Genomic DNA, 12,728 nt, shown 5'->3' on the forward strand with positions numbered 1-12,728 from the left:
AAAAGGACCAAAAACAAAAAATATACAAGGTAAATTTCACATGGAAACACTTATCAAAAGTACTAACTGTTTTTATAAAAAGGGCCTGCACTTTCACCAAAAAAAAATCTATATTTTCCTTTATACAAGAAGATGGATTATTTTCCCTCCCCCTAATAATAATCCAGGAATCCCCCTCAAGAAAGCACGGAGGCGAAGGGGGGGGGGGTCCAGGCCACCTTCCAAAATTTTCCGGAACTTGCCTTCTGCTCTTGATATATTCTTTTTAGGGGTTCCACCAATTTCTTCCAAAAAAAAAAAAAAATATATGCCAGATTTCCCCCCCCCCCAAAAAAAAAAAAAAAAAAAAAAAAAAAAAAAAAAACTGAAACCAAAACGTTGAAATGGAAATTTCGAAAAAAACACTTTTCAACGTGTCTTTTTTTTTCTTTCTTTTGAAAAATCAGTTTAGAAAACCCAAAGCTAGACCTAAAAAACAATGACTAAAAAAAAAAAAAATCAATTGTGGGCATTTGAAAATTTTGAAAAAAATTTGGACAGAATACACTTTTTGTTCTCTTTTAAAACTGAGACTAAAAACAATAAAACAGAATACATACTAATACGCACTTCACAATTATCAGATCCTGGGTCGTGGAAAACAAAATATTCTTCTCACTTAAGGCACTGCCTATGTGCATATAGTATTCATCTTCTTGTCTGAATAGGGCTGCAGCAACAGCTGCAACCTAGTAAAGAACAAACCAGGGCCGATAGAGGCCGAAAGTTTAAAAACACGTTTAAAAAAAACTGTCTAGTGGGAAAAAATTGAAATTTGTAGCTGATTCAGGAATTGCAACTGTTATTTCAAATTTTAATATTAAATGTCATTCTGAAAACGAATTTATGGGAATTTCGAGAAATAGCCTGAAACCCCTCAAAAATGGCGTCTAGTCAAAACAAAAGTACACCATTGTCGAAAACTCCGTACAGATATCTTACAATCACCCACCTTGAACAAGGAAAATCAATTTTTGGCAGATGTAGCAGTGATGTCCTCTTTTTTCTTTTTTTTTCTTCACTGCTAGCAGGGCACTGTAACATCATAAAGAGCTGCTTAAGGACTCATTTGAGAGAAGTTGCAATATCTAGTGTCTTTTGTAGTTAACAAAAGATAATATCGTAATAAATACAGTTTTTGAACAAAAATTGCATCTTCATATACAAGCTGAAATAACACACATACCATCTGACAAGGGATATGACATCATAATTAATTAACTCTGTTACCTGATTTCCTGAAATGTTGTCAAGTATATTTTTTAAATGACACCATATTTGGTAGATATAACCATAAATGACGCCATATTAAAACTTAAATCATGATATATAAGAATTACTTGAAACAGCAGCTAGGGTATAAGTGACAACAATGTGGTTTGTTCTTTGCTAGAATTTGCTAAGGAAAACGCTTTTTCCTGTGTGTGATATACTTAACTAAACAAACAAAAAAAAACAAGTTTCTTTAAATGAATATCATTAATAGGATCACTTATACAGTAACAGCATTATCTATCATCCCAAGCAGACGCCTCACTACTAATAATAGCAAATTCCTCTTTCTGTTTCTTAACATATTCCTGTTCTTCCATTTGTGGATATTCAGGATGCCACCAATGCATAACATTGTATTTAACAACTGGATGAAGCTCAACAATAAGACCTTCATTTATAGAATGTTTTACCTTTTTAAAAGGTACGAATTGAATTTTAATGCTTTGATTCATCATGCCTGAGAGTCCTACTTTAATATCACAGACAAATTGCCCAACTGGGCAATGAAAAAGAATGAATGTATTACATACAATACTAAGCACTCTGCAACCACTCTCAGAATTATAATTAATGTCTGATAACATTTCTAACAAGTCTCTCTTTTTATTTGGGTCACTAAAGCCAGGCATTCTCAGTTTAAAGAAAAACTCCCAATTACCGGTCCGTAGCTTCCTGTGCCACGTAGCAGTACATAAACACCCTTTTAAAACATAAGGCTCAACAGAGCGATGTGTTGGTGTAACTTTAATTTTTTCACGGAAAGGGTGGTACATGTGGTATAAACTTCTGATGACATATGTCTTCAGTCCATACTGCCTTTTCATGGATTCAGGCTTTAACCTCTCTGGAAGTTGGGATTTAGAATCATAGTGGTTTTTGTACAGCCTCCTCCAAAAGCCCATTGAATTAATCACAGCTGCAGAGCCTCTACATATTAATGCAAACCTTCCAACATCTTCTGGTGAAATATAATAGGATAAAATATACCAAATATCAATAGGATATGTATTGCCCTGTTCCCGCTGATATTCATAAGGAGAAACTTTCTTCTTTTTCTTCTTGACAAATGGTTTGGGAGGTTCCTCATCAGAATCTACATGAAAATCGTCAATATCTTTATCAAACCAGTCAAGCTCGTCAACATGAGGTTTCATGACTGCATGGGTCTTCTTGATTTTGGAGCACGTTCCATGGGCTTTTGAATTTGCGAAATCGTTCAGCGATATTTCACCACAATCAGCTGTTTTCTTGCCCATATTAACCTAAAAAAGGAAGAAATTGAATTTGAGTAATTTTAACCAATATATAACTCACAAAATCTAGATCACATAGTAAAAAAGAAAATTCAACAAAATGAGAAGAAAGAACTTAATCCTCTATCAATATATCAATAAACACACATTTCAAAAAAGATACACAGTGGCGTCAATTGGGGAGCAGAGATTTTTTTTTTTGCAACCTAGATTTTGAAAACTACCTTTTTTAGTATTTTCACTGAAAAACGGCTTTTTTTTAGGGTATTTTCATTGGATAAATTAGAAACAAACTTTTTGCCCCCCTTTTATTTCCGTGAATTGAAGGGAGGGGATTGTGGTTGGTAAAAACTATCCCCACAAAAAAAACTATTAAGCATACACAGAAAGTTCAATTTTTCCTTGTGCTTAGCTAAACATCCGCCTTCAATAATGGACGCCATTTCGCATCTCTACCCAAACATTCTGTCGATTTTCTTTTCTAGTGTTTAATTGACACCACTGGACAAGCACCATTACAGAATTAAGTAATATGAAAGAGTACAGTTTATACTAACTCAGTTTGACAGTTTTGAATAGAAAACTTTGACTTCCTTATTTTCTTCAAATTTATTCAACCTCCCGATTTTTTATTCTTAAAAAAAAATAAAAAAAAAATAAAAATAAATAAAAAAAAAAAAAAAAAAAAAAAATTGTGCTGGGGTCTAGCTAACCTGGCACATCAATAACAAGGTCTGAACTTAGGCCACACTCAAACTCAAACATTTCTTGCCAAAACTCCTTTTAAAAACTGCATCAAACGTAAACATTGATGATAATGATAGCACATGTTGGAGCATGGTTGCAGCTACAGCTGCAACCTTTACAGTAAAGAGCAAACCACGGCCCATAGGGATCAAAAATTAAAAACAAGCTTTAAAGTGAATCTTCATATGTAAAATTAAAAAGTAAGGATGAAAATAACTATCTATCTTCTACAGAACTTTCAACAAGAGCTTAAAATCCCTTGAAAAAAGCGACCAATTGAATAAAAAAGTATGCCAATGAAACCAGTGATATCCAACACATTTAAGCAGAGGTTTTCAGCTCTCAAACTTAAATTTTGAAGAAAATCATAATTCAGATTGGGTAACACTGACCCCGGCGCCGCGCCGATAAGGGAAGACCGGCGGTGACGGGGCCAAAAATGACAGCGACGGCGCGCCGCCGGCGCGATCAATGTTTACCGCAAACATTAATGTTTTCATCAGTCTTTTTTCAAATCCCAGCTTGAATTTACAAAAGATTCGGGCCTATTCATGAGTTAAAAACTTCGCAAGTCACTGGCTGGACGCTGGTCTTCTTCGTTATTCGTCAAGAGAAGTAGAAATTTGGTAGAAACGAAATGGCTGTGGCGTTTCAGATCCCTTGCATAATAGTTGAAATAATAGATAATAGAATCGCCGTGGCATTCAATAAAATCCAAGGAATCTAATTAAAAGGGAGCACACACAAATCGGATTAATTTATATGCTGATTAAAAATATATAAATTTCATCAAGTTTAGTGCTACCCATCAAAAGTTACGAGCCTCAGAATATTTGCCTTATTTTCATAAAAGGGGGGAAACCCCCCCTCAACGCCTCGCTCTTTACGCTAGAGTTTGACTCTTTTTCACCCACTACCATTTAAAACAATAAACAACTTTAGCGTAAAGAGCGAGGCGTTGAGGAGGGGACAGCCCCTTTCATATACGGAATAATTGCTGTTCGTTTTAGGTTTCAATGTTGCTCCTTACTTTCAGTTAAAAATCTTGTTGTTTTTTTTTTATTTAATTTCATAAAGACGATACTTTTGTCAACATATGAAGAACCATGTATATTGCAATTCTATCAGTCTGGTTTATATGCAAAGTAACACAAGAGACGAAAATTAATGAATAAGAGGGTAGTGAAGAATTTTGGTATACAAAGTAATATTTGACAGGGAATCACTAGGGGTGGCACCGTGATTGGGTGATTCAGGGAACCAATTTTTTTTTTCGGGGTGACACATAGATTTTCGGGGAAAGCCCCGAAAATTCGGGGATAGTGCAGGCCCTGCTTGATTCCTAATCAGGAAAATCGAAATACTTAACGAGAAAAGAAAAGCCTCGACTTTGCAGTTGACCCAATAAAGAATTGCCGAAAAATTAATTCAAAGTCAACCGAACACCACCACCTTTGCCGGGGGCGGCGCGTGTGGCACTCCGGCGGAGTTGCGACAATTCGGCGGCGGTCAACTGGGCCTCTCGTTAGCGGCGTTCGGTCGGTGCAGCGTGGTGCCGGGTTCTACGTGTTCCTCCCTTTTTCTATAAGAAGAAAGGGCGCCAAAATAAAAACCCTTTTTTATCCCAAGACTCATGTTATGTCTATTTTCTTGGATTTTTCTGGTGGTTTCGTTATTATGAAGTTTTTAGGACAGTATGATATTTTTGCTGTGTTGCCATACTGAAACCGTGAAAACGAATAAGTAAAACTAAGTAGTTGAATTTGACAACACTTTTATTAAAACATGAAAAATTTATCAATTACCAAAGACAACTGCCCTTTCAAAAGAAAGCTATAATTCTTCAGCTCTTTGGTACCATACGTTTTTAGCTTAGTTGTATCATATTGTATCGAGCTAATAATGCTCCTTGACTATTAAGGTGCTTGTGTCTGCCTTGCAATATGTTGCTACAGCACGATTTAAACTCTGGATCCAGTATTACCAAGCTGAGATCAAACCCACAGCACCACCACAAGACATTTTTCACTGATTTGTATTATATTGTATCGATTTAACAATGCTTCTTGACTATTAAGGTGCTTGTGTCTGCCTTGCAAATGTGTTGCTACAGCATGGTTTAAACTCTGGATCCAGTATTACCAAGCTGAGATCAAACCCACAGCACCACCACAGGACATTTTTCACTGATTTGTATTATATTGTATCGATTTAATAATGCTTCTTGACAATTAAGATGCTTGTGTCTGCCCTGCAATGTGTTGCTACAGCACTTTATGAACTCTGGGTCCTGTATTACCAAGCTGAGATCAAACCCACATCACCACCACAGGACATTTTTCACTGATTTGTATAATATATTATTGATTTAACAATGCTTCTTGACTATTAAGGCGCTTGTGTCTGCCTTGCAATGTGTTGCTACAGCATGGTTTAAACTCTGGATCCAGTATTACCAAGCTGAGATCAAACCCACAGCACCACCACAGGACATTTTTCACTGATTTGTATTATATTGTATCGATTTAACAATGCTTCTTGACTATTAAGGTGCTTGTGTCTGCCTTGCAAATGTGTTGCTACAGCATGGTTTAAACTCTGGATCCAGTATTACCAAGCTGAGATCAAACCCACAGCACCACCACAGGACATTTTTCACTGATTTGTATTATATTGTATCGATTTAATAAAACTTCTTGACTATTAAGGTGCTTGTGTCTGCCCTGCAATGTGTTGCTACAGCACTTTATGAACTCTGGGACCTGTATTACCAAGCTGAGATCAAACCCATATCACCACCACAGGACATTTTTCACTGATTTGTATAATATATTATCGATTTAACAATGCTTCTTGACTATTAAAGTGTTTGTGTCTGCCTTGCAATGTGTTGCTACAGCACGGTTTAAACTCTGGATCCTGTATTACCAAGCTGAGATCAAACCCACAGCACCACCACAAAACATTTTTCACTGATTTTGTATCATATTGTATCGATTTAACAATGCTTCTTGACTATTAAGGCCCTTGTGTCTGCCCTGCAATGTGTTGCTAAAGCACTTTTTGAACTCTGGGTCCTGTATTGCCAAGCTGAGATCAAACCCACAGCACCACCACAGGACGTATTTCACTGATTTGTATTATATTGCATCGATTTAAAAATGCTTCTTGACTACTAAGGCCCTTGTGTCTGTACTGCAATGTGTTGCTACAGCACTTTTTGAACTCTGGGTTCTGTATTGCCAAGCTGAAATCAAACCCACAACACCACCACAGGACATTTTTCACTGATTTGTTTTATATTGTATCGATTTAACAATGCTTCTTGACTATTAAGGTGCTTGGGTCTGCCTTGCAATGTGTTGCTACAGCATGGTTTAAACTCTGGATGCTGTATTACCAAGCTGAGATCAAACCCACAGCACCACCAAAAAACATTTTTCACTGATTTTGTATCATATTGTATCGATTTAACAATGCTTCTTGACTAATAAAACCCTTGTGCCTGCCCTGCAATGTGTTGCTACAGCACTTTTTGAACTCTGGGCCCTGTATTGCCAAGCTGAGATCAAACCCAAAGCACCACCACAGGACATTTTTCACTGATTTGTATTATATTGTATCGATTTAACAATGCTTCTTGACTATTAAGGTGCTTGTGTCTGCCTTGCAATGTGTTGCTACAGCACGGTTTAAACTCTGGATCCAGTATTACCAAGCTGAGATCAAACCCACAGCACCACCACAAAACATTTTTCACTGATTTTGTATCATATTGTGTCGATTTAACAATTCTTCTTGACTATTAAGGCCCTTGTGTCTGCCCTCCAATGTGTTGCTACAGCACTTTTTTAACTCTGGTCCCTGTATTGCCAAGCTGAGATCAAACCCACAGCACTACCACAGGATATTTTTCACTGATTTGTAATATATTGTATCGATTTAACAATGCTTCTTGACTATTAAGGTGCTTGTGTCTGCCTTACAATGTGTTGCTACAGCAAGGTTTAAACTCTGGATCCTGTATTACCAAGCTGAGATCAAACCCACAGCACCACCACAATACATTTTTCACTGATTTTGTATCATATTGTGTCGATTTAACAATTCTTCTTGACTATTAAGGCCCTTGTGTCTGCCCTCCAATGTGTTGCTACAGCACTTTTTGAACTCTGGGTCCTGTATTGCAAAGCTGAGATCAAACCCACAGCACCACCACAGGACATTTTTCACTGATTTGTATTATATTGTATCGATATAACAATGCTTCTTGACTATTAAGGTGCTTGTGTCTGCCTTGCAATGTGTTGCTACAGCATGGTTTAAACCCTGGATCCTGTATTACCAAGCTGAGATCAAACCCACAGTACCACCACAAAAAAATTCACTGATTTTGTATCACATTGTATCGATTTAACAATGCTTCTTGACTATTAAGGCCCTTGTGTCTGCCCTGCAATGTGTTGCTACAGCACTTTTTGAACTCTGGGTCCTGTATTGCCAAGCTGAGATAAAACCCACAGCACCACCACAGGATATTTTTTACTGATTTGTATTATATTGTATCGATTTAGCAATGCTACTTGACTATTAAGGTGCTTGTGTCTGCCTTGCAATGTGTTACTACAGCATGGTTTAAACTCTGGATTCTGTATTACCAAGCTGAGATCAAACCCAAAGCACCACCACAAAACATTTTTCACTGATTTTGTATCATATTGTATTGATTTAACAATGCTTCTTGACTATTAAGGCCCTTGTGTCTGCCCTGCAATGTGTTGCTACAGCACTTTTTGAACTTTGGGACCTGTATTGCTAAGCTGAGATCAAACCCACAGCACCACCACAGGACATTTTTCGCTGATTTTTATTATATTGTATCGATTTAACAATGCTTCTCGACTATTAAGGTGCTTGTGTCTGCCTTGCAATGTGTTGCTACAGCACGGTTTAAACTCTGGATCCAGTATAACCAAGCTGAGATCAAACCCACAGCACCACCACAAAACATTTTTCACTGATTTTGTATCATATTGTATCGGTTTAACAATACTTCTTGACTATTAATGCCCTTGTGTCTGCCCTCCAATGTGTTGCTACAGCACTTTTTGAACTCTGGGTCCTGTATTGCCAAGCTGAGATCAAACCCACAGCACCACCGCAGGACATTTTTCACTGATTTGCATTATATTGTATCGATTTAACAATGCTTCTTGACTATTAAGGCCCTTGTGTCTGCCCTGCAATGTGTTGCTACAGCACTTTTGAACTCTGGGTCCTGTATTGCAAAGCTGAGATCAAACCCACAGCACCACCACAGGACATTTTTCACTGATTTGTATTATATTGTATCGATATAACAATGCTTCTTGACTATTAAGGTGCTTGTGTCTGCCTTGCAATGTGTTGCTACAGCATGGTTTAAACTCTGGATCCTGTATTACCAAGCTGAGATCAAACTCACAGCACCACCACAAAAAATTTTTCACTGATTTTGTATCATATTGTATCGATTAAACAATGCTTCTTGACTATTAAGGCCCTTGTGTCTGCCCTGCAATGTGTTGATACAGCACTTTTTGAACTCTGGGTCCTGTATTACCAAGCTGAGATCAAACCCACAGCACCACCACAGGATATTTTTCACTGATTTGTAATATATTGTATCGATTTAACAATGCTTCTTGACTATTAAGGTGCTTGTGTCTGCCTTACAATGTGTTGCTACAGCACGGTTTAAACTCTGGATCCTGTATTACCAAGCTGAGATCAAACCCACAGCACCACCACAGGATATTTTTCACTGATTTGTAATATATTGTATCGATTTAACAATGCTTCTTGACTATTAAGGTGCTTGTGTCTGCCTTACAATGTGTTGCTACAGCACGGTTTAAACTCTGGATCCTGTATTACCAAGCTGAGATCAAACCCACAGCACCACCAGAAAACATTTTTCACTGATTTTGTATCATATTGTGTCGATTTAACAATTCTTCTTGACTATTAAGGCCCTTGTGTCTGCCCTGCAATGTGTTGCTACAGCACTTTTTGAACTCTGGGTCCTGTATTGCCAAGCTGAGATCAAACCCACAGCACCACCACAGGACATTTTTCACTGAATTGTATTATATTGTATCGATTTAACAATGCTTCTTGACTATTAAGGTGCTTGTGTCTGCCCTACAATGTCCTGTATTACCAAGCTGAGATCAAACCCGCAGCACAACCACAGGATATTTTTCACTGATTTGTATTATATTGTATCGATTTAACAACGCTTCTTGACTATTAAGGCCCTTGTGTCTGCACTGCAATGTGTTGCTACAGCACTTTTTGAACTCTGGGTCCTGTATTGCCAAGCTGAGATCAAACCCACAGCACCACCAGAGGACATTTTTCACTGATTTGTATTATATTGCATCGATTTAACAATGCTTCTTGACTATTAAGGCCCTTGTGTCTGACCTGCAATGTGTTGCTACAGCACTTTTTGAACTCTGGGTCCTGTATTGCCAAGCTGAGATCAAACCCACAGCACCACCACAGGACATTTTTCACTGATTTGTAGTATATTGTATAGATTTAACAATGCTTCTTGACTATTAAGGCCCTTGTGTCTGACCTGCAATGTGTTGCTACAGCACTTTTTGAACTCTGGGCCAAGCTGAGATCAAACCCACAGCACCACCACAGGACATTTTTCACTGATTTGTAGTATATTGTAGAGATTTAACAATGCTTCTTGACTATTAAGGCCCTTGTGTCTGCCCTACGATGTGTTGCTACAGCACGGTTTAAACGCTGGATCATGTATTACCAAGCTGAGATCAAACCCACAGCACCACCACAGGACATTTTTCACTGATTTTGTATCATATTGTATCGATTTAACAATGCTTCTTGACTATTAAGGCCCTTGTGCCTTCCCTGCAATGTGTTGCTACAGCACTTTTTGAACTCTGGGTCCTGTATTACCAAGCTGAGATCAAACCCACAGCAGCACCACAGGACATTTTTCACTGATTCTTCAGCCACATTACTTCCTTTTAAGTTTGGCACCTGCTAATTACCAAAAACGGCATTATTACGTTATGGAGGTCCTTTCCATTAAAAATTAGACTTCCGACTTTCAAATTTTTGCAGATATTTGGTTGAGTGGTATAATGGTTGTGCAAGTTTCCATTCAATAAATTCATAACAGATTTCATTGTCTCTGCCCTTGGTTCTTTGGTTGATTGGGTTTGGCTGGGTGATATAATGATGGAGTTGATTTGGTTAAAGTGATTGGGTTTGGTTGAGTATTATAATGGTTGTGCAAGTTTCCACTCAACAAACAGATTTCACTGAGTCTGCCCTTGGTTCTGTGGTTCATTGGGTTTGGTTAAGTGGTAAAATAGTTGAGTTGATTTGGCTGAATTGATTGGCCCTGGGTTCTCGAAAATCAGAGGCGAATGGTCTATACGCGGAACTGCATATTGGTTGAAGCTTGGGGCTGCAAACCTTCATTGGTTCATTAATATATTTTTAAGAGTATGCCTTTATGATATAAAACATTATAGAATTTTAAATTACCAAACAGTCTTAAGTAAAAGGTAAAATTTAACTTCGAAAAAAATAGTCCTGTTCATGATCTATATTGTATACAAATGATCTTTCTTTGTTGCACCTAATTAAAAAAAAACGTTTATTTTTTAGTTGAGTCTCAGATAACCATCAAAACCTCGAGATAATTTGAGATAATAATACCTAATTTGACATCTTTTGTTTAAATTAATTTAAAGGAAAAGTAAAAAAGGAAGTTTTCAACAAAAAGTGAAGAGTCTTGTCAAATTCTAGGACAAGCAAAAACAAAGTAACATAATAATTCAAACTTAAAGCGCACTGAAATTGCTATCAAAGAATACCTGACAACCAAAACAAACAGAAACTAATATGGACAAAGACATCAAAGATAAAGATAATGGTTTCTGCTACAAACGAGTTGTAAAAGGAATAGAAATCACAATGAATAATCATATTCAAACTTAAAAAAGAAATTACCACCAATAGGAGTAGGGATGTATTTTATATACAGGAGTAGTATATATTAAGCAGTCTGCCTTCTTTCATTGGATCTTTCTAGTAATCTTAGTTATTACAGTGTGTGTGTTTTTTTATTGATTTTTAAACAAATAAAATCACACTGTTCAAACCACAAATTGCTGTCAAGAAACTGCAAATGATACTCAGACTGTTTAGAGTGTTTGAAAGGAAGGAGAGATCCCAACTACTGTTCATTAGCTTTGACATCCCTTTTCATACAAAAACCCACATTGCCCCAGGGCACTGAAAACCCTAGCTACACCTCAGTAATTGAGACTCCTTTGGCCTTGGAATTTAAATTGAAGTGTCTACATGACCTGCAATTTTAAAACAGATCAGCATAAATTTTATTTTATTTTTGTAGAATCAATACAGCCACACTGTCTTCAAAAATTTAATGCCCTTGTTAAGGTGCCCTTGTTCTAGTTTTACTCTTCTTCTACCTTTGAAACTCCATGCTAGAGAAAAACAATATTTGTGTCTTATGCACTTGTTTTAACCTACGAAAACACCAGTTATATATTTGTTGAAAGTAGAAACAAGGAGAACATATGAGTGAGCTATAAGGCTGAGCTCATGAGTGAGCAATAAGGCTGTTTTATCTGAGAGAAATCCTTCAATTTCAATAGCATATAGACCTCAAAAGACCATAAGTCACCATACCCAAAGCCTGGTGAATCCCTACTCTAGGAAAATCCTGATTTAATACCTTCAATTAACCAGGCATATTTACAGAACTAAGGTGTCTTGCACTATCTAAAATACTACTGTTGGACATTTCAACTCCTCAGGTAGTAGCAAGTTGCAAGTAGCAATTAAAGTACTAAGTTAAAAACATTTCTAGTATCAAAAATAAATTTTTACATACCATATCCTTTTTTTATGTTTTGTTATTCTAGTTTAACTTATAACCAGTTCTTATATTTCTACTTATTATTAGCTTACATCTACACTTTTGTTCCTTTGTAATACAGTTCGAACTCTAGTTTTTTGTTTCAAGTTCTGAGTTTTTTCTGCTTTATTGACCTGATAATTTGTTCTGGTAATCATATTGAAATATTGAAAATATACTTTACAACACATATTGAAAAATATACTTTACAACACCTCTCACCATATCCTTTTTTTATGTTTTGTTATTCTAGTTTAACTTATAACCAGTTCTTATATTTCTACTTATTATTAGCTTACATCTACTCTTTTGTTCCTTTGTAATACAGTTTGAACTCTAGTTTTTTGTTTCAAGTTCTGAGTTTTTTCTGCTTTATTGACCTGATAATTTGTTCTGGTAATCAATTGTTATGTTTCTTTTATTCTTGCAGATTTGGA

The 12,728-nt window shown here is 36.6% G+C and overlaps 1 protein-coding gene across 5 annotated transcripts in view; it reads right to left on the minus strand.

The window, feature by feature from the left end:
* Positions 1–452: 452 nt before the first annotated feature.
* Positions 453–12,728, minus strand: part of fsd (transmembrane protein fates-shifted) — a 34,622-nt gene continuing 22,346 nt past the window's right edge. For all 5 annotated transcript variants that reach the window (XM_089104001.1, XM_089104003.1, XM_089104002.1 and 2 more), the window contains exon 2: positions 453–2,576. In XM_089104001.1, coding sequence (XP_088960127.1) covers positions 1,548–2,570 — 1,023 coding nt within the window. In that variant the 5' untranslated portion in view covers positions 2,571–2,576 and the 3' untranslated portion in view covers positions 453–1,547. The remainder of the gene's footprint in view (positions 2,577–12,728) is intronic.

The sequence above is a fragment of the Artemia sp. Qi Xiang Cuo genome, chromosome 18, assembly GCF_049724085.1.
Source record: "Artemia sp. Qi Xiang Cuo chromosome 18, ASM4972408v1, whole genome shotgun sequence".
NCBI lineage: Eukaryota > Metazoa > Arthropoda > Branchiopoda > Anostraca > Artemiidae > Artemia > Artemia sp. Qi Xiang Cuo.